Raw genomic sequence first — 26,846 nt, 5'->3', positions numbered from 1 at the left:
TCAAAAGTGTAAAATGAATTTAAAGTTCTTGTGAGGATGATTTTGAACGGTTTGGTTTTACATGTAGTTTGACGTCCACTCACTTTGTGAGCGGCATCACTCAGCTTTTAAAATGCAACAGCCTCCTCTAGTGGAAAACACAGAGAAGTGCATATTCGCAATACGTGGTCAAAAGTAGATGGACAATCAAACACGAAACGCTCTGCACCTTTATAGTGTCTTCAACCTTAACAGGACTTAATAATTCATCTTGTTTGACTTGTTTTTTTGTTTTGTTTTTTTTGTTTTTTGTATGTCCTTTATTTTACTTTCGGTTTTTTCTGAAGTTAGTTTCATGATCTTTTATCCTGATCTATTATTGTACTTTGTATTACAATTAACATAAAGTGTTAAATAATTACAAAATACTATTTTTTTGCCCCAGTTATTATGAGACGACGTGTTGGTGCATTCAAATTCTAAGCATGCCAATGTTTTTCTCAAAATGTTAAATATTCTCAGTTTAAAAATGTATATTCTATATTCAGTTGTCAATAAAATATGGATTTATGAGATTTGCAAATATTGCACTGTATCGTGTATCTTTTGTCGTGTCTCCCTCCCCTCATCCCCAATTGATGCTCAATAGGGTTTAAGCGTGGAGACATGCTTGGCCAGTCAAGACCCTTTACCCTCAGTTTATTGAGCAAGGCGGTGATCATCTCGGGGGGGTGTTTGGGGTCATTAGCATGTTTGAATACTGCTCTGCAGCCCAGTTTCCGAAGGGAGGAGATCATGCTTTATGTCAGTATGTCACATTACATGCTGGGATTCATGGTTCCCTCAATGAACTGTACCTCCCCAGTGCACTCATGCAGCCCCATACCATGGCACTCCCACCACCATGTTTGACTGTAGGGACACACTTGTCTTTGTTCTCTCCACCTGGTTCCCGCCACACACCATCTGAAACCAAATAATTTCATCTTGGTCTCATCAGACAACAGAAGATGGTTCCAGTAATCTATGTCTTTAGTCTGCTTGTCTTCAGCAAACGGTTTTTGCCTTGTTTCTGCTTTCTTGTGCATTATCTTTAGAAGAGCCTTCCTTCTGGGATGAGAGTCATGCAGACCAATGCATGCAATGATGCATTGTGCAGCGTATAGTCTGAGCACTGACAGGCTGACCGCCCCATCCCTTCAACTTCTGAAGCAATGCTAGCAGCACTAATACATCTATTTTCTAAAGACAGCCTCTGGATATGACACTGAGCACGTTCGAATGTGAGAGCAATAAAACCAAATTTAACACACCTGCTCCCCATTCACACCTGAGATCTTGTAACACTAACAAGTCACATGACACCGAGGCGGGAAAATGACTAATTGTTTAACAAATATGTCCTCAAACTGTTTAAGGAGGTCAGACTTCCCACTCAGGCACATAACATACAAATTCCACACGAAAGGCCCAAGTTGACAAGAAAGTTCAAAGAGGAACCTTGTTGCTGTATAGTGACAGTGCTAAATTTTGCACTACCATACTGCCTAAAACCGTGAACCATCCATTGCAAAAAATATGTAACTGAGACAATACAAGACAGAAAAATTGCAATCAGTCTATCAATTATCTATAAGTGGCTTTCACACATGTTTTAAGAACTGGTGTACAGGTCTTTCCACTTATATTTAGAACATTCCAGACCACAAAAATTGCACTGATGGTTTTAATTTATTTGATCTTACTTTTGCTGTTTGTTGTTGCTCATATTTGAGAGGTTTTGACTATTGAGAATGAGTAAATCTGTATCCGTATGATCATGAGAGTGCCCTCTAGCTATTGCCTAAATCATTTTCCCACTTGAATTAGGTCATTACTGGCTAAGCATACATAAACTCTTTTTTTTTTCCAAAGTGAGAACTGCAGCAGAAAAAAAATGAACAGCTGTCAATAAGCTGTAAATGAATGAGGTATCAGACATGACTTAGACATGAGGTTTAGTCTCCTCTCTTCTCCTCAGGTCAGAATGACTAATCACCATCACAAGTATTTGTCAGTGGAAAGGTGGAGACCAGGTGAAGTAAACCACCTGGAGGGCTGGAGAATCAACAGCTGTTTCCTGTCACAGCACAAAGTCATTGGCGATTCTGTGATTTGTTGCTGTCAGGATATATCACGAGTGAGACATTCAGCTTCCCTGAAGATGATATTTTGACCTCTACACTTGTTTAGATTAAATCTTTTAAGACTCTTGGCTGCAAAGGTGCTACACCTTTAGGGGTTTATACAGAAATAAACTTACAAAGAAGAGTTATTTGCTTTGCATTCTCCTTTAATACTTTGGCAAATAAGTGACATTTATTTATATAGTGCTTTTGGGGTGAGTAACAAAATACAAAAGACTTCAAATCCTCTGAAGACAAAGCTAACAGAAATGAAAAGCAATCAAGACAATTCAGAAATTAGTCTAAATAATTTCTTTTAACTCTATTCCTTGTAGGAAGTCTATATTGCTCTAGGATTTAATAATTTCTTTAAAGTCTTCTTTCCTTGCACTTTTCTACCAAACATTTTTAGCTTTTCCCCCCTAGAATACATAATATTTCTTGCAGAATGTCACTGTTGGCCCAAAACCACCAGTGGATACTGTGACTGAATGTACATTTGTCTAGATTTCACTGCTGTCCTGAACTGTTAACAGACATCTGGAGCTGAAACAAATTTCAGAGGGTTTTTATAAATCAGGTCAAATCGTAAACACCATCCTCTGTGTTCTCTCCTCGTGTGTGTTCAGCAAACAACTCCTCGGGGAAGCTGCTACTGTCCTGGTTTGCCCCAACCTCATACATGAGCTCTCAGGCTGATTGCCTGTAGGGTGTCAAATTTGTCTGTCCAAAAGACAAAAATCTGTTTTTGTTTTTTTTTTTAAAGATGAGCTTTAATTTAATAAAATATCACTCAATTTGATCAACATCGTTTTTATATGTGTGGCAGTTGCTGCGGCATCTCTGATGGTTTCTGAGCCCCATATGTTAGAAAAACGAGACACTCATACTGTATTTTAATGGAACGCTCTATTTGATCCCCTTTATTGCCCTGTAGAGAACATATTCCCTCGAGCCTCCTAATTTTGCCATGGTCAGTGAGTTTACAGAAGTTCCTTTGTAGCCATTCTTGAATGAAAACAAGACTTCACACACACACAAAGGGAAAAAACACGTATAATTTTTTTCACAGGAGGAATTTGAGTTGTTTTTTGGCCTTATGCTCTGTCAGCTGTTGCTGCAGTGAATGCTGAAACTGATGAAGCATGCTATGACATCAAGCAAGAAAAAGCCTGGCAGAGAACCACCCACTCAACCACAAAAGCTTGTTACAGATGTTCCTCACTCCAGCACACCTGGTCTCTATAAGTCAGTGACTGCACTATTTGAAACGATACGTCACTTAGACATCTGAGCATAGCTCTTAAGAAAACATAACTTGATCCATTAAAGCTTACAAGTTGAATCCAGGGCATCTTCGTTTATGCCATGCATACCTTCTTCTTTGATATTTTTGTACTTCTCAGTAATTACCTGTCAATCAAACACTGAGAAAACATGGTATCCTTGGAACTGGTCTTGATATATCCTGAACAGTTATACTAACAACTACTGGTACAGGAGCTTATATAGCCAATGTTGTGAAGGGGAGGACAAAGCAAGAAGATAAAATAAGATTCAATTAAAAAAATGTGCAATCACACACAAGAAAAGCACAGAAGTGTTTACTGAATAAGGGATACTTTTGTTTGTTTGTTTTTCTCAAATATGATTTACAAGAAGATTGTCATTGTAAAGTCTGAGTTTTACATTTAATGGATCTGACTGTTAAGCTATAGTCCTCTAGTCTTTTTTAACTGGCTGTAATTCTGTGCTTAATTATATCTGTAGGGTAACTACTGAGTCACATGTACCAGTTGTAATGACACAAATACATATGTGACAACTTCAGCCTCTTTAAAACACAAATGCTTGCTAATGTGATATTCAAAGATTAAGCCATTAGAAAAAAGAAAAAATGTGGGAGAGGTCAGAGGTATTATTGGGATTGAGATGCAACTGGATATCATCTGCACTGAAATGAAAAGCAAGAGTTTTAGTGTGATTTCACCAAAAGCGAACATAAAGAAAATAATACCAGGCCTAACATTGAACCTTGGGGAACTCCGCAAATCGTTTATGCTAGCATTTATCTGTTTATTTTATCAGTAACCACATTTCTGTATGTTTTCTTCTTACAATAATTCTTACCATGCACTGTAGAGCTTTCACAAACTGAATATTGAGCACTTACACATGAAAAACATATGAAGTCATTTTAGGCAGTTTTAGGTAATCTACACTATGTATCAGGATTACATATATAGTGCAAGAAGAACGACAAATTGTGTGCTAGATAATATAAATATATTATCCCATTTGTAAAGCAGAAGGTTGTAATGCAAACAAAAACATTTTGATTTGAAACCCTATTGTTATCTTAAAAACTGTCAAAAGTGTGCACTATCCTCATCTAAGAATTTGTCTGAAGCAGACTTAAGTACTTTTTGTTCATTCAGGCACTAAAGCACAAAGATAAGCTGGATGTAGAATCACGTAAAGCAGTCTACCAAATGAATTACCACTAAAGTTTGCACATTTTTAGCTTTCAAATAAATTTTTGCAAACCCCCCCTACGGTGGCCCTGAAGTGCAAACCACAAAAACAAATCAAAACGAACAAAGCAAATGGACATGCAGCATGAAGTCCAGAAGCTCTGCTGCAGTTTCACGTGCTCTTAAGTATAGTTTATTTTAGTCAAAGCTTCCACACATAAACAACCAGGGTGGGAGAGTAAGAGCTCTTGAATCATTCTATAAACTGTTTAAGAAGAGTGTGACACAGCAGAAATGGAGATGAAAACAGAGAAATTTGCAAACAGACGAATTTTGCAATCTAATTCGACTGTATTGTAGAAACTACTTGCAAAAAAAGAATAAGGAGAGTGAGAATTTAAAAGTAGAGTCAAACTACTTAAGCAGAGAAAGAGAGGATTTTTTGTAATCATTTATAGACGTAGGAGATATCATACTGAAGGGATTTAAAATGTTGCACTTGTATATTTTAAGTCATTCTTGATTGTTTCCAGACTTAAATCTGAGCATGTCTTAAGGATGCAAACATTTTAAATCAACAAAGTTTTTTGTTTGTTTTGTACGCAGTAGAAAAATTGATGAACTACGTGGTTTAAATTTTGAAGACACTGGGCATGCTTATTTCCTTTTCCTTCATTATTTTCTTACCTGCACTGATGGCTTTTAGTGTGTGTGGATATGAGCTATGTTCTGACTCCATCCATGGTGAGACAGATTGGCAGATACAGATATAGAACACGGCTTATTGACTGGCAGTCCTGCCCATCTGTTGCGAGAACCATTTCCTATGATGTGTGAGATTTTAATCTTTTGATTTCCTTTTTCATTAACAACCCTTATATCTGAGAGACGGGTAGTGGAAGATGAGGGCCCAGATCTGTCTCTCTCTATATTTGAAAATCTGGAGTCTGGACCTCCAGCACTGGGGTTTGATAGCTGGTGAGGAAGCACTGTAACCAAAGGCTGACTAAAGGTTCATTTTAGACAGGAAACAATATGACTAACAATGAGCAAGACCAGTGTTTGTAGAAGAAAGCAAAGCGTTAAAAGCGATACTGTGCAATATCTTCTCTTTCTAATAGTAACTGGATTTGATTAACAAAAAAACACACTTTAAAGTATCAGGGTGATAATTAACCGCCTTAAAATAATTTGTTTTCCTGGCATCTTTTAAAGCAGTCTGCTTATTTATTTTCTGCAGACTGAAAATAAATCCGTGTGCCATATTGCTTAGGCTCATGGTGCAATGATATTATTGTAATATGCTATGTATGTAACATATGTAAGATTTATGTGTGTTAGACTGATATTCTAACACACATGAAGGAAGAGCCTTTATAGCACTGTGCAGGGTTTTCCAAGCTGATCATAATTAGCCATACAATGCACTAATGTAAGTACATACAGACAAATAGGGTGACAAGATGTGAGATTTTTAAGAACAGAAGCAAGACAAATTCCACTCTAGTGTTTTTTCAGGCATCAACATGCTGAACTAAGAATTATGCCCTGAGTTCATTCAACCTGTAATGAACTGCTCTGTTGCTTTCTTTTATGAATGATCCCTCTGATCAACTGAGTGATCAAAGCGGCACACACTTAATCACAGCTCTTCTCCATGAGGTAAAGAACTCAGAGAGGTAAACATTCCATCTGGAGAATGAAACAGGGACCTTTGATGGGTCAACAGCATCAATCAGAGTTTACTGTCCTGATCAGTGCTGAACCAGGGTTTTTATTGACTGTGCAGGTGATAAATAACCTCCACTGAACTATATTTAGGTGCAGAAGAATGATCCACCTCCCTGGTAGTCTCTCGCTTTTGTCTATGAGATTATTCCCTTTAGTTTCCATTCAGTAGCTTGTAAATTATTCTGGCAGTGCGGTCAATTCATGCTTTAAGAAAAGACGCCTGTTTGCTTCAAGTACCAGCAGATGGCGTCATAATAAGTCAGATATACTGACTGAAATGGATTGAAATAGATGAAATAGATTTTAAATGGTTTAGTGCAATCAAAATTGGCAAACAAAAAAATATGTTCTTTTTTTTTACTCGACTTTAGCAGTTTCCAGCCCTGCAGAATTTTTTCCCCCATATGGTCATAGGTTTGTTGACGTCCAAACATTGCAGCCCTTGTTGAAGAAGGCTCAGATTTGCTGGTCTAACACCAAAATTGTTTTTTCAAGGTTTTCCATCAGAGTTTGTAACCATGGCTGTGGACTTGGCTCTAATTCTTCCACACTTACAGAGGTGTACCACTGACATTTCGCAATAAGTACAGCTTTGTGCACTGGAGACCTGTCAAGACATGAAGACAGAAACACTTTTTTCTCCACACTCCTTTAAACCAGCAAAAGGGTCAGTTTTTCTCTTCACTTTCATGTTTTGATCTCAGCCATAGTGCAGCCTGGAACACATGAACAGAAAATAGAACTTAGTTGTTGTGTTGCAGGTGCTGTGGGTGCAGATGCAGATCATTCCTGCAGTGCACGTCATACACTGAGGTTTCCAAACTCTGTGTGTGACCGTGGTTCACCACCAGACCGAGCTTTTCCATCATCGTCTTCTACTGCTACCCAGCACGACAAGAACATGAGCCAAAACAGAGTTCACCACCACAGGAGCCACACAGACACACCCCAGGGGTATACACTCACACAAATGCACACGCCCTGTGTCGGACACACCCCTTGCCAAGCACATCAGAAATGCCCCAAGGTATGGCAAAACACAGTTGCTCCATCAAACATTGGCTACAGCAAGCCAAGGAGTGTATGAGAAACAGTCTTGCATGTGAGACTAAAACCTTTCTATCTTCTCATGCACAACAGAAGGTACTAAAACAGCTGAGCTGAACTGAAACTTGATCCTAATTACACATAAATCTTGCTAAGATTTCTAGCTTCATTATGTTAGTGCGTGAAATAGCTCACCACAAAATAAAACCAGAAACTGTCAACCTAAAGCTTTGATTTTGTACGCAAAGCATCAAACGTTGCGCTGTCCATTTTTTATGCTCTACTTGTATAATTGGTGTTCTCAGTTTTAACTTTGAACTCTTTTTAGAACTGTGTCATGTATATGTTATTTAGGATTTTGTTGCTTTATGAGTTTTTCCTCCTTTGACAAGAAATAGTCAATGAATGATGCACATTGACAGGTTAATTGCTCTCTAGTGTGTTGTCAGAGATAACCATGTTGTCCTCTGGGAAATCAAGGAGGAAGGTTTACTGTTGAAAACTGAGAAAATTAGGAGGATGGAGGAAACTATTACTCTGTCACGTTACTTTTCATAACTGACATCCTTGAAAGAGCTGTAAATCCAGTTTAACACTGAAAATGTCACAAATTCCACCACTGTAATACATTCTTCCCCATCTATTAGCTCACTGTGCAGTGAGTGCAAAAAGCCACCACCTGTGCAGATCCACAGCAGATTCCAAACTATTAATTCTGCATACACACTCTCTGTTTTCAGGCTTTCCAGTCTCCAGTCCGAATGCCCTCCTTTCAGGAAGTGGGACAAAGGAATTTTTTGAGCTGCCCACTGTGATTCATTGCTGACACACACACACACACACACAGTAGGTTTAGCCTTTATTTTAACTTAGCTCATTATTCATGGCTTAGTTTTAACACGACGACCGGCGCTCTGACTCAGAGGGGTTCTGGAGGAGAGTCAGGTGGAAGTTGAAAAAGAAAGAACTCTTCTTCTAGAAAGAGTTTTGTTCACGTTGTCTTTGTTTTACTATCAGGCAATGTAGTATCAGAGAATCTAAGTGTGCAGTTTTAAATTGGTTTAATATCGTTTTTTTTAGTCCCAAGAAGCAAAAAGGAAACATGGATTTTACAAAATATATATGTTGGCTGTAAAGAATGTGCTATTCCTTTAGTGCACAAGAGCTGGCATTAAACAAATGTAGGTTGTATGAAGACACAAGACAATAATAATGCACAATTATAACTATTTTATTAGTGCTTGATATTCTTAGCTCGAACACGTCGTTAATTCTTAGTTTAACAGCTCTTTCTTACATGTCTGCATTGCCTTATAGTGATAGACCGATTAGTTTCTGCAGCACCTGAAGAGCCGCACGCAGCTCCAGTGGAGGAAAGGAGGCGGGGCATTGCGCACCACGGGAGGAACTGAGATGTGAGCGGGTCTCTCTGCTGGATGCAGCCAGAGTTGAGTCCCACGCGTTTCAGCAACAGCAGGTCCACGGGCTTGACTAAAACCGAAGGGTTTAAAACTAGATTGGAAGAAAAAAAAAAAAACTTTGCAGGGGGTTTATTTGTTTCACCAAGAAGCGAAAAGAAGAATCCCGGGTCACTCTGGATTTATTGAGAAAGTCTCAGTCTTGAGTGATTGTCCAGCGGAATATGATTTGAATCAACAAGACGTACCGCACTGTTGCTCAATAACAGAAAAGCAGGTAAGTTTGTTTCCAGCTCCGCTAGTTTCGGGCTTTTTTTTTTTTTTTTTTTTTGTATGTTCTGTATATTCATGTATATACTGTATATTCATGCGTAAAAACGCAGCGTGGACCCTGACCCTCTCCTCCCCCTGCTCTGTATATCGCAGCCTGTTTGGAAATGTTTTTTCTGGCTCCTCACACCATTTCACCAACTTCCCATTTGTGTTTTCTGAGCCTCTAGCCATGACTCACTTTCCTTTCAAACTGAAAACATTTTCACTGTTTTCCACCTCGCCTTTTGTCTTTTGAAAAAAAAAAGAGAGAGAGAAAGAAACAGTCATGCTTAGAGGTTGTGATCTTTTTGTGTTTGGTGCAGGTGCACACTAATGTGCCCCCAATTACTCATAACAGATAAAAAGCAAGTCTTTGCTTCTCTTGACCCTGTCCTGGGATGAGAATGTTTTATAATAGAATCCTACATTGTTTAATGCTTATTTTCTTTGGCACACTATCGTCATCCTGCTGTGTTATTCCGTTTTTAACATGTATGAGTACCGCTTTATGTTTTCTGCCTTCAAGCACCTGTTAGTGCTGTCTGTGTGAAAATCTTCTCCGTGAAACATATGTTGCATCTGAAAGCTGAGTTTTCTCCCCCAGACTTGCTCTACAATAGCAAATGAGCTCGTACTATTCAGACATCGATATAAATCAGGCAGATAGCGCACACTGGGGGGTTCTGAATGAACTTATGCATAGCTATGGGCATGAATATAAAACCAAAACTAACTGTGCAGCATGTTATTGGCTTGTTTTGGTTTACAGCCTGGCTCTGTGTGTATGAAGACACATCCAGACAGAGAGCATGAAAATGCGCATTTTGCCAATTCTCTCTGGTGTGGCTGTTGCCCCCCCCCCAAAAAAACCCCTCCCAGTGGATTACCATTTAGTTGGTGGGGTTATTTATCATTTTGCTGGAAGGTGCCCCTTGCCTTCTCCCTCCCACCTCTTTTGTTTTAATTGAGTTTATCTTTGCTCCCTTGGGTACTTGCTGTCTAAACTTAGGCCAGTGCCTGCTTCAGCGTGTAGAATGGCCTCCTCTCGGGGTGATTCACTACTTTGCTTTGTGCTGTGGTCACATGGGAGCAGAGCAGAGCACCACAGAAGTGCTCGCCCAAGTCTTGTTGCTTGTTCATCCAGTGGTCAGTGAAGGCAGATGTTCAAGTGTCCATGATAAGAAGACTGATATCAAAGTTCTGTGTCACCAAAAAGCCTCCAGTGACTTGAATATGACTATATTAATTGCTTGTGGTGATGTGAGTAAACCCTGACTTTACTGCCTGACAGAGTTCTATTTGTGAGTCTAAATAAGGGATTTGAATCTTCCAAATCAGCACAAACTGGAGCTTTTCCCCAGAAGTTCACACTCTACACAATTAAGGCCACCTACTCAGAGAGGCATGTGATGAATGCTTTAGTGCTTGTTGTTATAGCAGCGATGTTTTAATAATTCATTTCCCGTGTCTCTTATTTCTGGAACAGGATGAATCTCTGTTTGCTTCATGCCATCATGTTGCTGTGGGCCATTCGCTCCAGCGTGCAGGGCCAGTGCGATAGATCATCAGAGGATACCAAACTCAACCTCTCTGTCACCTATGAGCTCCCATCGTTTACCGCAGAATTCCCAATCCAGAACATGGTGATACTGGATGGAGTCATCTATGTTGGTGCTGTAAACAGAATATATGCCCTGGCCCCAAACTTGAGAAAGCTGTCAGAGTACCACACAGGTCCGCTGCGTGCCAACGAGACCTGTGGCCAGAAGCTGAACGGAACAAGCAGCAGTGGAAGAGTAGACAACCACAACATTGCCTTAGTGGCGGAGAACATTTACGACAAGGGGTTGTACAGCTGTGGCTCAGCAGATAACGGTGTTTGCCGCCGTCACGTCCTGGATGATGGCGTGAGCGCAAAAAGTGTAGATGAAGAAGTCTACTGCTTTGCCGACAAGAAGAAACTGGAAACCGGGCAACCCGATGACTCAGATGTTGTAGTCAGCCCTTTGGGCTCCCAAGTGCTGAATGTGGAGAGCAATGTCATCCAATTTTTTGTTGGGAACTCAGAAATTCCCGGCAGAAGAAACATCTCAAGCAGTGCAAAACATCCCCACACCCTTTCTCTGCGGAAAATGAAGACAAGCCAGAATGGTTTTACTTTCTTCTCAAACAGATCATACATGGACCTGATTCCATCTCTACGTGGAAATTACTACCTGCGCTACGTTTACTCCTTCCAGAGTGGACCCTTCACCTACTTCCTGACCGTGCAGCAGGTGAGCAAGGACTCTCAGGCCTACCACTCCCGCATAGTCCGCATGTGCTCCGCAGACTCTGTGATTCGTCGCTACGTGGAAATGCCCCTTGAATGCATCAGCACCGATAAGCGGCGGCGACGGCGGCGCTCTGGGACAGGTGTGAAAGTGTTTAATATCTTGCAGGCAGCCTATGTCACTAAAGCGGGAATTGACCCGGAAATCCAGAAGCACCTGAAGGTGGAAGAGGACGATGATGTGCTGTTTGCTGCCTTTGCCAAAGGAAAGCCAAACTCTAAAGACCCAACACCTAATTCAGCGGTTTGTGTGATTGCCCTGAAACAAATCAACAGCATGTTCAAAACCTACATGGAGAAGTGCAACACCATAGAGCCATACCACTTCACTGGTTTAGACAAGAAGTCCTGCTACAATGTGGTAAGAGTTGGGAGTGGGAGGGGCTTAGAGTTCAGTAAAAGTCATTGTAGACCAGGGGTGGGGGAACGCCAGGCCTCAAAGCCGGTGTCCTGCAGGTTTTAGATGCATCCTTGATCCAACACAGCCGATTTAAATGGCTAAATGACCTCCTCAACATGTCATGAAGTTCTCAAGTGGCCTGGTAATGAACTAATCATTTGATTCAGGTGTGTTGACCCAGGGTGATATCTAAAACCTGCAGGACACAGGCCCTTGAGGCCTGGAGTTCCCCACCCCTGTTGTAGACTTTGAGGGGAAAAAAGAACAATCCCATTAAATAGAAAAAATGTATTTGGAAATAATGTTTGTCTTGCTTTTTATAGCGTTTCTCCATTTAAATTAAAAAACAAAACAATGTCCATGTATTGTTTCAAATATTTGGTCTTTCTAAGATATAATAGTTCTTGCAGTTATGTTCCAGTACAAGTCTGCAATGACTATTGCTGCATTCACATGTATTTTTCTGGCACTTTTTATGACTAGAGTGAGTTTTCCTGAAGGAAGTTTTAGAAGTGTTCCAGTGAAGTTTTACAAAGATGTCTGATTTTAATCTTTTAGAATTATAGACTTTACCTGTTAGACTAAATCCCATTTAGTTTGTTGGACGAAGAGACTGTAAGTTACTGGGTGGCCTCAGGTTCACACAGGCGTTGTATCTACTTGTGCTCGTCTAAGTGCCCTTGAGTAAGACACTGAAACATAACTTTGACCTCTGGCACCTGTTTTTAGGGGTGTACAGTGCAGTCTGTTGGTCAGGGGCAGCTCTCGCATTGTTCTGGCTCAGTAATCCAGCACACTGAACATGAAATTATAGAATGACAGCGAGCTAAAATTCCTGACCTTCAGCTTTAATTTGAAGTTGTTAACGTGCATATTAGATGAACAGTGTACAGCTTGTTGTCATCTCAAAAGACTCATTCCACATTTGGAGCAAGTTGGGAGGATGATCCATAATAAACAAAGACAGCCATGTAGATTTTTTTTTTTTAATGCCAAAATCACCAAACGTTCTTGACTTGCCCAATCTGTCCAACTCATCATATGCTTAACGTGTGCTAACGAAACATCATTTTCTAAAATAAGCAAAAATAAGAAAGAAACAGAAAATGTTGAACAGCAAAAGATCAGTGTGGATCTTTCCATGAGAGAGTTTATAGTTTCAGTCATTATATTGAAAAAGACCGAAGTATTAAATACAATTACATTTTCATTGCATGTTGATTGGATCAACATTTAAAAACATCTGCCTGATGCTGTGGGCCCTGGGCCCTTTGCTCTGTTCTTCAAGTCAATACTGAGAAGGTTTGGTGGTTAAGCACATTTCCTGCTCAGAGAGGTTGCTACTGTCACAGAGTGCAGTTGTCAAGTTAGGAGATGCTTTGCTCTGCAGCAATTTTCAGGTTGGTGGCATAAGTCAGAATAACATCCCCATAATGAGAGCCCAGGTTCCAGCATAAGACTGCATTGTAACAGGATGAGTAGCAGTAAATACTTAACTAACTACTTAGTGTTTTTAATGTTGTGGCTATCGGATTTGCTTTGGTTTCTTAAAATTTCTTTACCTTTAATCTGATGTGGAAGGATCTCTGAATTAAATCTGAAAGTCAGCTCTAGCTAATATGCTAGAGAAGTCCCCCCTCCTCGATTGCTGTTGCAAAATTGTTGAAGCTGGTCATCTTTTCTGCTTCGCCTCTGTCCTCTGATCTATCAGCAATGGCCCAATCAATCGGCTGAATCATCTGATCAATAATGACATGAAGTTAACTGCTGACCACCCTGACAAAGGGCCTGTCAATATGTGTACTAGAGCTTGCCCCTCCGTGACTTCATCTTTACTTAACCTCGGCATCAGTCAGTACTGTATGTCCCCAGTCAGGCACAGGATTACCTCGATATATTATGCAGTGAATAGGTTGTCAAAGGGCAAGCACACACAGGAGTAATGAGAGAGTCGAGTGGAAACCGCCAACACACTCCAGAGGAAAACTGCTGTCAAAACACTGGGCGTGTGTGTTACTACAGAGGCTCTTTTTGTGTTACGAATTTGCTTTAAAATCGTTGGATTAGCCTTCATAGTAGCAACGTTTATTGGCGCTTGACTGCAAACCACAACCATGCGCCATATCTGGGGGTAAAAAGCATTTCTGATTGATGAGGTTTGCACAATTTATCCTTTTTGTTATAGACTGTGTACTCCCGTGAATGACTTTTACATACTAGGCTGCTGTGTTTTAGACATTTTAGTGGATTTTTCTATCTTTCTAAGTGTCCTTCTTGCACAAAATAAAAATCAATAAACAGACAGTTTAAATTAGCTTGAAATGCATAACCCATTCCAGTAAACAGCAAGTCTGCAATATAGTGTAATCCTCACGAGCAAAGATTTGTTTACATTCATTTTTTGCCATTGCTTGCATGCTTGTGGCTTAACAATCCTATTTAATGAACCTTTAGAAATGACATGTTTGCAGAACTGTGTTTTTGAATAGTCTGAAATATACATGCTTATTCCATGCATTTCCCTCACACAGACTTTAAGAATTGCGATTTAGTTTTGAACAATCAGCTTGCTCTCATTTAAAAAGATTCAGTCAGTGCTAGGTGGCTAGCCTTCCATCTCCTGCTTCCATGAGAAGGAAACAGGAGACAACTGAATGTATAGGCCGTAGCTTGTTATCACCAATATCCGATTCAGCTCATCAAAGAAGGATAACTGATCCGGATCAGTGCATCCCTAATCATTTAGAGAGTCTTTTGTTCTGTGGTCAGAGTATCTCCAGCTCTAGGTTTGTAAACTGCAGGTGCCAACAGTTGTTCTTTTGGTCTAAAGATCCACTGGACTGCCATTTGAACCAAAATGTACAACTAATGGAGAACTGGGTCATGTGCTGCTAAACAGCACGAGAGAACAAGAATACCATCACTAGTTGAATTCTAAGACTGCAGAGTTTGGTGCTTATCCATGAGGAGCTCACTGATGAGGCAGATGATCAGATCATTAGTCATTATCACAAAGTGTGTGTAGTATTATACTCTACTCTAAAAGGTGTGAGTACGATTTCTGTCATGTCCTAATGCATGCAAATATAACCTCGTCCTCTGCCGACACAAATACAAACTTTTCTTGCTGTGTATCAGTTTTCTTCTGCAGGTCTTTTTTTTCTGATGGATTCCTTCTTTTCTGGACACATTACCTCTATTAAATGTTCATTAAATGTTCACTGTTTGGTCACTTTTATTCTTGCATGTTCCACTGCATCAGCAGATGCAAAATGAACAGAAATGTAGTCCATAAAACATTCCTCCAACGTGCTACAAGTGATCAAAATCTGCAAAGCTGCATCTTGCCAATCTGCGGTCTGATCTTTTAGTTCTGAATGTGGTGATTTTTTTTCTTTTCTTTTCTTTTCTTTTTTTGATGGGATCTTCAGACATGAAGAGTGACACGTGGTTGAGAGGAGATTGAAAGCAGCTTTACGAATACATGCACATACGTGGTGGGTGGGTGTTTGTGTGCATCAGTGCAGTCCTGACAGCTATCAGCAGCAGAGATCCACAGGGGAAAGTGAGGAATGCTGGGAGCAAGGGATGGTGGGGGGATTTGAGGGCAGTGCATATCTGACTCTCAGTGAGCTGTGATGAATGGCTGGGGGATAACAGGGCATCAGCAGCTGGGTGGAAGATGATCCTCTAAACCCGCTGTGGCAGCCAGCCACACTGGCAATGTCTCTGCCCTGCTTGCCCTGACCCCCACCTGTTACCGGCACCTGTGGGAAAGTGCAAAATGCCTCCACAACGAAACCGTTTCATCATGATGAGCACGAATTTGCAAAAGTGCATTGGTGTTTAAAAATTAGAAGATGCGCCTTTAAAGTTTATATGTGTCATTGTAAAAACAGGACTCCCATTGGGACAGAGCGGGGCGGGAGGGGGGAGTTAAAAATGGAGAACTCAAAACAAACCACAGACCAGACCTTGTTGCTCTGTGCATCATTGCTGAACAGATGTGATTTTTTTTCCCGCTGCTTAACAGTGAATACATTTGGATCCTGAACCATTTATCTGCTGTAAACTCACAAAGTCTGTTGAGCTACTGTGCATGGGATCAAAACAAAAATCTTCCTGCTGCAAATCATACAGCTCCCGCCTCAATCTACTTCGGCTCCAAACTTCTTCTTTCATAGTATTTATCAGATGGCAAACACTGAGCATACCTTTTTCTCTCCTAAAACCACAAACAGCAATTGTCTGTTTCCTCTCCTTGACAGGGACGGGCTCCATAAAAACTGCTGTTTTGATCACTGAGTGAGAGTGCACTATTCCATTATTAGACATTCTTTCCTCTTGACTCAGTTGATTACAGGGTGACATCAGTTTTTGCTGGAGGTACAGGAGCATCTCTGTGCTGTGTAATTATCAGAGGACTCCTTCTGTTTTCTCTTTGTCATTCATTCAGTGCAGACACTTTGATTTAAAAGTTGATTTTAAAAACCGCGCCTGTTTCTTTCTTTTGCAACTGTTTTTACTCACTGCTCCTTATTTAGTATCCTGACACAGACACGCAGCCACTGTTGACTTTTTTTCATTCGTCTGCAAAAAAATTAAAATCTGGGGTTTCAAAGTATCTCACAGTTTTAAACTTGAGTTGCACAGATGCAGCAGTTCAAGTGGCGAATTGCTGCTGCCAAAAGAGCTTTTACCTCCAGTTTCTCTTTTATTGCTGACAGTCCTCCTGTCCTCGGCTGCCAGGTTAAGAAACAAGCTGTAACAACAAAAAGTCATTGAACAACTGTCCACCTGATGCTCGTGCTTTAAGTATGGCGTAGAGTCATGGCTCCACTTAATAGATTTATGACCTATATTCAGTGGCATACGGCAGGTAGACTCTGTTATCAGGAGGTTTGTGAGAGTTAAGCGCAGCCATAAATTCATGAACTGCAGACATTTGGAGGATTCATACTTAGGCACACAAGAGGTTATTTTTGTCAGTTGCTCCACCAAACTGTGTGTTTCTGATGGAAGACTCCCAATAGGGATCTGGATGAGGTTGAAAGCTCAGTGTAAGAGCATGTTTGAAGTTTTTAAGTGCTGGTTGTCAGCTCAGACGTGCCTCTTAACTCCATTTCAGGCAGCAAGATATGATAAATGTTGTAATGATGAGTGGCCCTCTTTTCAGCTGTCTTTGTGACAGAAAAAATCTGCTTTTTAATTATTTCTGCAGGCTTATTTCTGTCTGCACGCTCCTCTCAGTTGCATGAAAACCATAAAACTGAAGAAATAATAGATAATGTTAATCATAAAAAAACTGAGCAACCAGGAGCAACTGCTGTTTACTTTAATATTAGTTTATAATAAATTAGATATATTCAGAATGTATAGAGCAATTAAAAACTCCTAATAATCAACAGGTAACTTGTAATGAATCCATTAATTTCTTCAAAATTGAAATAAATACGATTAGAATTGGTGTGCATGCTAAATCCTTGGTGTGCATGCTAAATCCAAACAGGTTTTCGAGTGCTTAATCATCCAGTCTCGTTCTTTTAACTAATTATCTTCTAATCACATATGCTAAAATGTAATCTCAGCTCAGCGAAGGTTGAATTTGATTAGTCAGATTTTATATTTCACTTGCCCTCCACCTCTGAGACAAATTCACGAATATCAAAAGCACTCTTTAAACTATTGATCCGCCCCCCAGAATGTGCTGTGTCCTGACAGTATTGCTTTTGAAAAAGACATGTGAAGCCATTTTCTGGGGTAATGTAGTGTGCAGGGCCGTGGCAGGGATTTTCGAGCCTTTCCATAAGTCTACTGAGGGAGCAGAAACACTTGAGACTAGAAATAAAGAACAGCCACATTTGGGGTCAAAATTATCATCGGATTACCATTGATCTGAGAAAACCCACCAAAGGCTGATTGCTTTTAAATTGAATTTTGGGCCTGATTGATTATAGTGCGAGTAATATAATTCCAGGAGGGAGACAGTTTTGACCGACGGTCATTTTAATTAAGCTTCTTGTTTAAATGAACAGGTTTTAAATGTTGGCTTGAAAAAAAAAAACAGCCAAACAAGCTGCTACAGATACTCACCGAGTGATATTTTGTTATCTGTCTGATTATGAAATAGTAAACGTCATTTTATGTGGTTTCAGGGATATGTACAGGTATTTAGTTGCTAGATGAGATATAATTTCATTATATTTGCACATAAAATTTTTGTATACAACACTGAGTACATATTGTAACAGCTACCTCGTTAAAATATGGAATACAAACACTGCTGGAAAGTGTTTTGTTCCTTATTGCCTCAGTTTTTAATAAATAAAAACTCTATTGCTTCTACTTTTACACTTATGAGGTTGTTACTTTATTTTACAAATACAGGTTAACATAGTATAACTATAAAAGTATAACTAGGGCTGTTCGATATAACGATATATATCGGATGACGATATAAAAACGTCTATCGTTTCATTTTACGCTATCGTTTGTTTCGTGGTGTCGCAAAATAAACTGTTTACGGCAATATTTTTTCATTATTTTGATGGTCACTGTAGTGGCTATATTAATTTCCTAAAGTTCTCTCTTTCTCTTATATTTAATATAACCACACTACAGACGGACAAGCGCTTGTTTTTATGCGTTGTCGTTAGCAACAACGACGGTAAAACCACCTCGTGTCCGCTTGTTTATTTTCCACATAAACCTTTCACAATAAAGCTCAAGATCCTGTTGAGACTTTTCAAAATAAACTGAATCACGTGAAAGATGCAGAGTATTTACGGATGAGAAGCAAAAAAGAGCCGCCAGGTGCTAAAAAATAAACCTTAGACTCAAACGTTAGAACAGGGTTTTCCCCGCAGCACGCTGTGTAATAAATACTCACAAAGAAAACGGCGGCCGTTACAACCTATGTCTAAAAATGTATCGTTTCATGCATCAGTTAAAACACTCGACTCCAGGTACGTGAGGCCCAGCTGGAAACACTTCACGCAAGTCGAGCTGCCCGACATTCACAGAATTTACAGAAAATATTACATTTTTGTGATTTATATCGTTATCGGACGATAGATGTCTTAATATCGGGATATGAGATTTTGGTCATATCGCACAGCCCTAAGTATAACTATAAAAAACACTAATAACTCACATGACCTACACAGGTAATTTTATTAGACTTGTCTTTTCTGAAAGAATGTGCCTGAAAACTACAAAACAAACTGGATGTAGCTGAATTGTGTCTCCAACAAAGTAAGTGGGTAACCTTTATTTATTCACAGCTTGTGAAAACAGAGAGAAGTTATAGAGAGGTTTAAGTATGGGGGGAAAACAAATGTGTAAGAAACATGAAACTGTAAAATGCATGATGTCAAGAAAATACCAAGACACATAAGAAATGTAATGTATCTAATGTGACAGCAATTACTGAGAAATCAATCTTCACTTTACGTGTCCCAGATGTTTCATAGATTTTTTTTTTTTGTTGTAGTTTTCCACTGACCTAATGAGAGTTTCAGGTGATTAGATCCACAGCTGTCAGACAATAGATGGACTTATCTCTCAGTGGTGCTGCTGATTCACTGGGTTCTGCAGTGAATGTCATGATTTTCAGCCCCACATGCCCAAACCTGCTTATGGCATCACTAAGCTGGTATTTGTTCATTTAAACATATGTGTGAAACAGATGTGCAAAACAGCAGGCTTTATTAAAGCAAAGGACATTATTGTCATCATTTAATGAAGTCACTTGGGGTTTTTTTGCTTGTGTGTTGGGAGGAATTTTTACTTTTATTCACAGAGGACAGTGGTGATGAACAGGAAATGTGGGGAGAGCACGTAGGGGAGTGACATGCAGTAAAGGCCTGTTGGCTGGATCGACTCCATCTGGCTGTGATGAGATTTACCCCAGTGGTATGCGCCCTAAACATTTGGCTATAGGGTTGGCCTAATACACCATGAGACTTGAACAATACATAAACATTTACCACTATTGGCAGCCAGAAAATGCATTATCGGTGACTGTTTTCTTTACAAGCTATGGTGGATTTAGCTCTTAAAGAATTTTCCCTTTCACTTCCAGGATAGACAGACATGTAACAGGTGCCCGCATATACAGAGGAGAGAGAAGTGGCGGTAACAGAATTACAGAGTACAGACAAATGTGCATGGGTTTTCTCACAGCGCTCCATTTTCCTTCCACAATCCAAAGACATGCACAGTAGGCTAACTGGCAATTCTAAATTGGCATAAGTGTGGACTTGGGTGTGAATTGTTCCCCTTTGACAGAACAACAGCCTTGGGTACTCACACCCAATTATTCTGAATAAAAAGAATTGATGGATGACATGATAAAAGGAAATGAGCTTACATTTTTTGGTATCTGATAAGTTTGTATGTTTATGTTACTTTTGGTTTGTGGCACATGCACCACCATCCTTTACAAATTCTGCGTTACCACTCTTGCCACAGATTGTGTTCACATGTCCGGGCCTGTTCGTGCCATTGCGCAGCCGGGTGCAGAACCCGGCGCTGCTCACAGCAAGCGGGCACGTCTCCGTCTGTGTACAAGAATCAACAAAAGAATGAAAATAGCAAGTTCTTGTCCTGTCCTGTTGCTCTCTTTTTACTGCTCGTAGGCCAGTGTTTTGATAAAGAAGACATTGCATGAGTGATTGTGGGAAGGATAAGATCAGAGCTGTGTTCCAGTAAGTTGCATCTATCTCTTTACATATGTTAACACAGAGCTTTGGTGTGTGTCTGGACACCAGTTAAATAAAAAGCAGAGCTGGACAAATATGTTAGGTTTGTTAACAGATCAACTGAACACAGCAGCATTAAACGAACAGAAAATAGGATATGCACACATATGATTCAGTGATAATTGTAGGGACAGAAACTAAATCATCAACTATGCTTTGACTGATTCCAGCTGCTCAAAAATGAGAAAATCATATATTTTATTGATTTCAAAGTCTGTGTGAAACTCTGATCTATGGGCAAAAAGGAAAATGGAGAAAATAATCAAGCAATTTGCTGATAGTCAAGATGTTCATTTGGCTGTAAGGGTGAATCCATAATAATGTTCAACCCACGTAAAGTACTTTTTGTGTACCATAAGATCTTGGGAAATTCTGCATGCCCCAAAGCAATATATTCTGATTTGCTGTGAGGCGGTAAGAGCTGGCAGCTCTGTATTCCTCCATTCTCAGGAGGGCATTGCATCACCTGACAGCCATGTTGGGACAGGTCCCCTCTTCAAAAGGAGAGGCTTGGTCAGCACCCACTCAGGAAAAACACATATATCCGATGTCATGGTTTCCAAAGTTTTACCCTCAAATTAACCTCACCTTGGAGTTGTGCTAATCGTGACAAGTTGTGCTGCTACTGTGAATCATTCATTTTGACCAATACGTGACTAACGATCGCCTTACAGAATCTTTTTTTTGTCTTTCAGTTTTTTTGCTTGTGGAAGATAAAACTGTTGTGCAAAAGTTTGCCCAAAGGCTGCCCATTTGCCTCTGTAGCATTGGGTCATTGTGAGCCTGTTCACGTCTGCAGGCATTTCCAGGCAATTTTCCACGTGATTTCACATTCAGTCAGTGTTAATGTTTAGTTTGAATCCAAATTGTTAATTATTAAACCAGGAGTTCAGTTTCTTGTTTTGATGGAAGACTGCGTAAATTGTTTTTGCATAGTCTTTTGTATGCACACCTTATCTTTGTTCCCTAGATAAAGACGGGTGTAGTAAATATGCAAACGGTTGATGCCTGCAAGCTGTCTTTCAATAAGCAAGGTGGGAAATTACCACCAGCCAAACATCAGCCAAACAGTGGTAAAATTAGGCCACAGCTGTTAGGATTTTTATTGCTAACTACAACTGTTCTACCACGGGGATGAAACGAGCAATTTAACCCCTTAACATGTTTTTTTTTTGTTAAATTCATGTTATTTCTTCTTGAACAGCAGTGTGAACTTTAACTCTTCCTTTAATCTCAAGGATGATTACACTTGGAGAAGCTTACAATTTTTCCTTTTTAAGTCCCACTTTCTGTATTAGGAACACACACATTTATGTTTTCTGTAAACGTGCTATCAAATGGAAATATTCTACATGCCTTATGCATCATTTTAACATTCGGGCGGACATATATGGTATCTTTGGAAATTTTAGAGTCGGCACTTTAATTTAAGACTTTAAACATTTATAATTTTGTTTGGAGGCACAGTATAAATTTGCAATGACCAGTTTGCATGTGAGACACTGTTTCCAATGACGAGAAAGAATCTGTGGAGTGTTTTTCTTTCTTTTGTGCGCTTTTTAAAACAATTTTCTGACCATTTTTAGACGTTGATGTTTAAATAAACCCAACTGCGAACCAGTATTTTTTTTTTATTGATTATTTTTTGATTATTTTCTGTGGTTCACTGATATAATTCTGAACAAAATTCTTTGTTTTTCCAACCAATCAAACTAAGTGCTTTGGTGATCACTGTGACACTCATGTCCAATTTCTGTTTTGACACAGTGATGCAAATTAGATACTTTCCTCAAATGCCATGCCACTGAGTCTTTCATCTCCGATTTGATTTCTTAAATGCTTCCTTTACCAGCATGGAGACACTTGCCAGCAGTGCCAGAAGCCATTCATGATACACTTGTTTAATGTCAAATATGGAGGCGTTTTGCTCCGTGGAGTTTGTGAGTCAAGGCCTCCAAGCTATTTCCTAATCAGCTGCATGCCTACTGCTCGTCTATGTCACCACATAGTGATATCCTGCTCTGAAATGAAATAAGGTATGTGTCTGTCAGGAGCACACCCCCCCTCGCTTCCCTCGTGCTCGAAATAAAGGACCAGAAGTCTGTCCTGAGCAGTGACCTCACCTCGACCCCAGATCACTCTTACTTCCTTGACTCTGGGTCCTTCAGGCTTTGTCTTAAGGTCTGTCTCCCCCTTTGAAAAGCTCATAATCGCAAAGTTCACTGGAGCAGCAAATGATCGTGGCAGGCCTGCAGCCACATTAAACTGGCAGGACAAAAATTAATTTTACCTCATCTCCTTATTTCTGGAAAAAGGCAGTGTGCAGATTATTTTTTCTTTCTTTCTAATTGGAGTCTGGTTGATGAGCTCTTTGATACCATACAGACCCATTGGAAAAACGGAGGCTTTTCTTCCTCTAAATGCATGATAGCTCAAAAGAGTCAAGTGAAATCACGACCCATGGAGTCATCTCCTTTGGCCCTGTGTGGACTTCAGTCCTGCAAAAAAATAAAAGAAAAAAGACGCATATTGTCACTGGATATAAATTATGGCTGTAAAGCTTTGCAGATATTGGTTTTGTGACTTGTTTTTCAGATTTTTCACTCAGCCCAAATAAAACAGAGGGGAACTGTATTTTAAACATTTCCAAATTACAAATAAAACATTAACAGAAGTGACACCATGTCATTCAACAGGAAGGTCTCACCACACATTAGGACTGATCCCCCTCCATTCCATTCAACCAGTAATCCGCACACAATGCAAGCAAGGGATTATGCCAGAATGTGTACTCAAGTAATGGAGGAGGTCGGAGAACAAACCCTCCCCTCCATCTCACTGTCTGCACACTTGTATGGCTTTTATCCCCCTGCTGTGCCCCTGAACAATGCACCACAAACAGAAAAGGTATCTTGGCAATCCCTGGGACACCGCAGATATTGTCTTTGCAGGCTTTGATCTCACCTTCCTCATCAAGGATCATGGTTTGAATCATTTAGTGGGAAGTGGTTAAGCTCACACCTGAGGGCTGAGTAGCTTTTCTTGGAAATGAATACTGTGTTTTACGGTTAAAAGCCACGCTCTGTACACAGCTGGAGCCTTCCAAGATTGTTTTGATCGTTTTAGTTTAAGGACTCTTAAAAAAAAGAACAGCTAAAAAAAGTTATTTCCCAAAACAACAATTTGCTATATTTAGTTTGCGAATATAGAATTATTCATCATTATGCCTGCAAACTTGACTTAATAAACATTTTTATTGCTTAGGGAACAACCTGATTACTAGTTTGCATGCGAGTCAGACAAGCATCGTGTTTGCTAGGCTGCATCATACACCTTCCAGCCATCTTAATTTTTCAAAGTTAAACATAGAACCAAGCCCTCATCATGGCATAGGCTTACTCGGATCCTCTGTTCTAGCATTAAAAATTTCTGGCTTTCCAAACCTGATCCCTGAAGATCTTTATTTGTGCAAGGAGGGGAAATGGGGGGTTGAGCAACTCTGCAAAGTTTGATGCCAACTTCCAGGACTTTTACAAGTGAGAAAAGTAGCACAATGCTGCATTGTTGTGTTCAAGGGCTGTTCTCTGAGGACAGACGCAATGCTAATATTTCTTTTGTTTGCTTTGTCATGCAGTCTTGAGTCTCAACTGCACAAATGGCTGCCACCTGCAAGCTGTCACGACAAGCTATGAAATATTTTATGGTGACTTCACAAAGATCTGCATCCATAAAGTAAAGCGCCTGTGTTCAGAAGTTTTTTTTGACGAGGTTTTGTGTGTGTTTTCATGGGATTTCTTGATTATATTTAGTCTTTTTATCACGAAAGCAGCTGGAGTTCTATATTTGCTTTTCTGTCACTTGATGAAAAGACGCAAATATGAAAGGCCATGCAGCTGAGCAATAAAAGCCATTTCAGATTTAGTTGCATTTTCTTGGTCCTCTTCAGCTAAGGCTGATCTGAGATCTCTGTGTGTAGAAGCGCAGTGTGTCTGCCAGCACTGTAGTGCAAGTGATCTTAGCTCATTCAAGACCACACTGAGTTGAGGAGGCCTGCGTGTGCAGACCTTATGTTGACCCTCAGCTGATAAGCTGTCTTGCTGCAGGAGCGCAGGCTGGTGTTGTTTACAACCTAAGGTTATCAGGCTGCTCCTCAACGCCTGTGACTCGGTTATCAGGCTTCTCCTCAACGGCTGCTGTTGGGCTGCAGCTCTCCAGCTGCCGTTTCCTTTCCACATGTGTGTGTAAGTCCTGCTGCCTGTAAGATGGAAGTTCGCCTCTGAAATCTGAAAAAAAAGATGAGAAGCAGAGAGAGACACTTATAGTTAAGAATGTTCTGTGCTCTAAATGGTAGCAAGAAGGGCGCAGGAGCCGTTTTTGGACATTTCTGTTCACAGTGAAGTCTTCACTGTGAAGATTCTGCCAAGTGTCTGCACCGGTGGATGGATTTGATTATTCCAGACTGCTGGGAGGAGGAATTTCAGAAAAAAAAAAGATATTTGGCTGAATAACTTGTCACTTTAAATCTTGTGTGCATATCCCCGCTTCAAAGCCGATGTTGGCCTTCTCAGCATAAAGTGCATGGTATTTTGACATTTTCAGTGAAGCTGTTTTTAAGCCTGCCTCTCTGACTGTAGTAATCAGTGGGAAAGGGTAACGCTAATGCTAATAAAATAATGTGAGTAGATGATTAGCTCTCCTCGAATCTCCCTGAAAAATCTCGACAATAAATCAGCCTCTCCTTCATGCGTATTTATGCCTGTAATTAAGAGCACATGTAGAAATGGCAGCTGCTTCAGTAAATACGACTGATCGTTCCACTCGGCTGTCGGCTTCGAGATCGATGTGATCTCAGAAAGACGTTAATCCTCTAAAATAATGTCTTGCGTGACTAATATCAAGGCTGAAAAAGCAAAAAGCAATGTGGTGCTCATTTACACCCTAAAATTAACCTTTGTCATTCCTCATTGACAGCGCCGTCAGATAGTATTAGGACAGGGTGTTTGGAGTTGTTCACATCTATATGCACCCACATTATACTTCTTGCCCTATTTTCTTTGGGGGCTTTATATAATGATGAGTGCTGTAGTGTGTACAACATTCATCTTAGGCAAAGGTTAACAAATACATATTTTCTGCGAAGGCACCCAGACTTTCAGATAGTTTCAGTTTATTTCTCTTGGTTTTGAGATATATGTCTCAAACCAGTGAACATGGAGGGAGATTTTTGATTGTAGTGCTTACACCATCTGAAAAAAAGTTACATTATCTGTGAAAAATGTGACATTTGTGTCTGTTTTGTAACCATTCTCCTCAAGGGAACTTTACTTATGAAATCTCCTCACAGCAAAGATGGGACACTAGCATAGTGTGCTAGGGTGCTAAGGACATTCACAAAGGAAGAGACTATCATACTGTGGCTATCAAAGACCAGGGGATGTCAGTGAAAATCACTGAGATATTGTAGCAGTTACAGGGGGCGTAACTGTTGGCTGGTGGGGGATAATCACGTTTAATGAATCTAAACTCTGAGGTTAGTGATTCCTGCTGACTAGCATATGACACGGTGGTGTGAATGGAAGAGGATTACCTGTGCAACTGGAGCCTGAAATGTCCCCTAGCGACCAACTGTCAAGTACAAAGTGACATGTGGGCAGGGATTCTAGTTAAAGCATTGCTTTACAAACTGTGGGGCAGACCTCACTGATGGGACCAGAGCCTCTGAACATGGGGGGGGGTGGACCATTTGAGTGAATAGGAGTTTTGGCAGTGAATAATAAGCTACCACTAAAACTGTAGTAGTACTTAACAAATAAAAGTCAAAGGGTAAAGGATTAGTCTAGTTAGTGTTTGACATGATGTTCCATGCACAAAATGCAAACCAGGCATGAAAAGCCTAAGTTTATATGGTGTTATGGATCTCCAATGTCCAAAGCTTTTATGAAACACCTAGGACAAGAGCTGTATGGAACTGTACCTAATATCAGTCACGCATGGGGGAAAAACGACCCATCTGTTACTGAAATACTACAGAAATTGGTCTTGTAAAGTAATTGCAAAACCTCCTCCTTCTGTATGTGTGAATTCAAGAATGTATTAAGAAGTCGATCCTTCTGATTCCCTTTTAATCTCCCGTTTTTTTACTGTAACTTAAGCTACTGTGTCAGTCTGACCAAAATGTATATTTGAAGGTCAACTCTGGAAAGCTCATCTGAAGAATGTGCCATTG

The 26,846-nt window shown here is 40.1% G+C and overlaps 1 protein-coding gene across 2 annotated transcripts in view; it reads left to right on the top strand.

Moving 5' to 3' along the window:
* Window positions 1–8,770: 8,770 nt before the first annotated feature.
* met (MET proto-oncogene, receptor tyrosine kinase) overlaps window positions 8,771–26,846 on the top strand; it is a 68,968-nt gene continuing 50,892 nt past the window's right edge. For both annotated transcript variants that reach the window (XR_266438.4, XM_005454185.4), the window contains exons 1-2: window positions 8,771–9,091; window positions 10,613–11,819. Coding sequence is in view for 1 of the 2 variants with exons in the window: in XM_005454185.4 (XP_005454242.1) it covers window positions 10,614–11,819 (1,206 nt within the window). In the remaining variant the exon portion in view is untranslated. The remainder of the gene's footprint in view (window positions 9,092–10,612; window positions 11,820–26,846) is intronic.

This window comes from Oreochromis niloticus, linkage group LG7 (genome assembly GCF_001858045.2).
Source record: "Oreochromis niloticus isolate F11D_XX linkage group LG7, O_niloticus_UMD_NMBU, whole genome shotgun sequence".
NCBI lineage: Eukaryota > Metazoa > Chordata > Actinopteri > Cichliformes > Cichlidae > Oreochromis > Oreochromis niloticus.
Note: the sequence above shows the minus strand (reverse complement) of the source record. Positions and strands in the feature narration are given on the sequence as shown.